At 52.0% G+C, this 3,209-nt stretch overlaps 1 protein-coding gene across 1 annotated transcript; it reads left to right on the top strand.

The window, feature by feature from the left end:
• The first annotated feature begins 972 nt into the window (after positions 1–972).
• Positions 973–2,491, top strand: LOC125547771 (UDP-glycosyltransferase 88A1-like). Its single transcript, XM_048711547.1, has one exon. It carries the CDS (start codon positions 973–975, stop codon positions 2,389–2,391), a length of 1,419 nt encoding a protein of 472 aa, XP_048567504.1. The 3' UTR covers positions 2,392–2,491.
• The last annotated feature ends 718 nt before the right edge of the window (positions 2,492–3,209 follow it).

The following is a 3,209-nucleotide window of genomic DNA, read 5'->3' as shown; positions in this document are numbered from 1 at the left end:
ATGGTCAGCCGTCGCGCCATGTCCACTGCATTACCAAGAAAAAAAGATAGATCTCCAGCCAGAGGGCAGGGTTTCCTTACGCGTCGACCGCGTCCAGCAAAAACTCCATGCTAGCGCCCTCCATCTTTGGTTACCTGCAGCCGCTGCAGCCTTCAGCCGGAGGGAGATGTGTCGTCCTCGGCGGCGGCCGGTTGGTCGGCTCAGCTTTGACACGCCTGCCTGTCCCGTAACTCCCTTCCACGGCTCAGGTTACAAAAGTAAACGATTTGGTCTATGGACCAGCCAGGCCCGCTCGACGACTGACGTCCACACATACGATTCCGGCCCGCATACACGCACTGTTCACTACATACACGGCGAAGTATATCGGTTTTCCAGCGTACCGGCACAGACCTGTCAGAACGAGTTATGCGAATCCCCAGATGAGAACAGATGGTAAAGATTTCGGGTGCAGCTGTGCCCGAGCACCAAAACGCCGTGTCCAACCCTACTATATTAGTTAACGTGCAAAGGTAGTAGGAGTACCAGACTTTAATAATTAAGTGATTGATTTCTATGTTGAACTGATCTCCTCATGGGACGTTAGCACATACGGCCGGGACGTAACACTTCCGTTCGTCATTGATGACGTCCTCATTTTGTAGCATAATATAATGCGTCTTCATCGGATGATCATCATATATCAGCATACAATATACGGATAAAGTGAGCATCCAGGTTCGTTCTGTCTGCCACCTTGAAGTTCTAGAGTACGTAGAACCTGAGAAGGTTCGGTGCCCATTAGAGTGTCGGATGCATGCAAGTTCAAACACGGTCTCCACCTGACCTGAGCAACACGGTTGCGATCCATGTCGCGCCTGTATAAATGTCCAGTTCGTCTTCTTCACCTTCATCGATCACTTGCCATCCTTACTCTCCTGTGACATTTCAAACAAAAACCTACACTCCACAAGCCACGTTCTTGTCGCCAACATGGACGGCACCAAAGCCAACACCACCATGATGATCAGTCCCCGGAAGCCGCGGGTGATGCTCTACTCCTCCCCGCTCATTGGCCACCTGGTCTCCATGGTCGAGCTCGCCAAGCTCTTCGTCGCCCGTGGGCTAGCCGTCACCATCGTCCTCATGGACCCGGTGTACGACACCGGCGCTACGGGGCCCTTCCTGGCCGGCGTCTCCGCGGCCAACCCCTCCATCTCTTTCCACCGTCTACCACAGGTCAAGCTCCTGGAGTCTGACCACTCCATGATACCGGCCTTAGCTATCGCCCGCCACTCCAACCCGCACCTACGTGACTTTCTCACCGGCGCCTCCCCAGACGTCCTCGTGGTGGACTTCTTCTGCAGTGCCGCTGTGGACGTGGCCGCGGAACTCGGCATACCCGTCTACTTCTTCAACACCTCCGGCGCCCAGATCCTGGCTTTCATCATGCACCTCCCGGTTCTGCATGGTAAAAGCACGAGGAGCTTCCGGGAAATGGGCGAGGAAATCGTGCACGTCCCGGGGATCACCTCCTTCCCGGCGACCCACACCATCCAGCCGCTCATGGACCGTGACGGCGCGTCCTACAATGCGTTTCTAAACGTCAGCCTCAACCTGTTCCGGTCACAGGGCATCATCGTCAACACCTTCCGCTCGCTGGAGCCTCGTGCCATGGACACCATCCTCACCGGGCTCTCCGCCCCACCCGGCCTCTCGACACCCCCGGTCTACTGCATTGGGCCGTTGATCAAGTCAGGCGAGGTGGGCGTGAAGCGCGGCAATGAGTGCCTCACATGGCTGGACATGCAACCCAGTGCCAGTGTGGTGTTCTTGTGCTTTGGCAGCCTTGGCCGATTCAGCGCTAGACAAACCATAGAAATGGCCACTGGGCTGGAGGCTAGTGGACAGAGGTTCCTCTGGGTTGTGCGGAGCCCGCCAAGCGATGACACGACGACAGAGCCGGACTTGGATGTGCTGCTTCCAAAAGGTTTCCTAGAACGAACCAATGGCAAGGGCCTTGTCGTGAAGTCTTGGGCTCCACAAGGTGACGTGCTAGCACATCAAGCCGTGGGTTGTTTCGTGACACACTGTGGGTGGAACTCGGTGCTCGAGTCTATTATGGTTGGCGTGCCTATGGTGGCGTGGCCGTTATACGCGGAGCAGAGGATGAACGCTGTATTTCTCGAGGAAGAGATGGAGTTGGCCGTCCCGATGAAAGGGTATGACAAGGAGGTGGTGGAGGCTAAGGAGGTTGCCAAGAAGGTCAAGTGGATGATGGATTCAAAAGGCGGGAAGGTGCTCCGAGATCGGACTCTAGCGGTGATGCGGCAGGCGAAAGAAGCTCTCCTCGAGGATGGAGAATCAGTGGCGACATTGACGGGGCTTGTGGATGCATGGATTCATGCTTGACATGTGCAACATCATTTATAATTGTTTGTGGAAATAAGGAGTGAGTGTTATATATTTCACTTTCAGGTGTGATTTTAGTTTCTTCATTTCTGTAACATGTACTGCCTACACATAATGGAGAAATTTCCATACATGCCACTCCAAGCTTCCCATATGCTGATATTTTGTCTAAAAAATTCACAGATCCAGAACCCTATCAGATTCTTCTCGTATTGACTATCTTACCCCGTGAGTCTAGGGGGTGAGAAAATGGATAACAATGAAGGTAAACTAATAGATGTGGTGCATTTCAAACTCGACCATGGCCAATCTGAGAGGCGATCAGAAGTAAAAGTCCCCTACCCGCACCAGTCAATCTGCTTCCACGCCCCTGTCGGCGATGCCGTTGCCACACTTGATGTTCCGTTCTCCTGCGTGGTTCAGGCAAAGCCACATCGAGGACGCCGTGTCGAGCCTTGATCTCACATGTGGGAATTGACTGAACGTTCTAAAATTTCCCAGATGACTGATTAATAGCAAACGCAAATAAAATTTTGTATCAGTTGCTTACCACTATCAATATTTGATCATGTTGAAGATCCAAAACCCAATCGGATTCTTCTCAGATTGGCCAGAGGTCGAAGAATGGAGAGCATTGACGGTCTAGAAACCGATGTGGTGCGTTTTTACCCCGTTGTTGATTTTAGTGGCATCTTTGTATTCCTTAAGTTTCACCGTGTTGAACAATATATTCGGAAAAAATAGCAAAAATTCGAAAACAAATCTGAATTTTTTGCACATGAAAGTTGAGAAAATCTTCTAGGTGCGTGCTAAATCGA

The sequence above is a fragment of the Triticum urartu genome, chromosome 3 (genome assembly GCF_003073215.2).
Source record: "Triticum urartu cultivar G1812 chromosome 3, Tu2.1, whole genome shotgun sequence".
Lineage (NCBI taxonomy): Eukaryota > Viridiplantae > Streptophyta > Magnoliopsida > Poales > Poaceae > Triticum > Triticum urartu.
This window is presented reverse-complemented; position numbering and strand designations above follow the sequence as displayed.

Bases quoted from the DNA above. Each gene is read 5' to 3' on its own strand.
- LOC125547771 (XM_048711547.1), top strand. From the start codon at position 973: ATGGACGGCACCAAAGCCAACACCACCATGATGATCAGTCCCCGGAAG.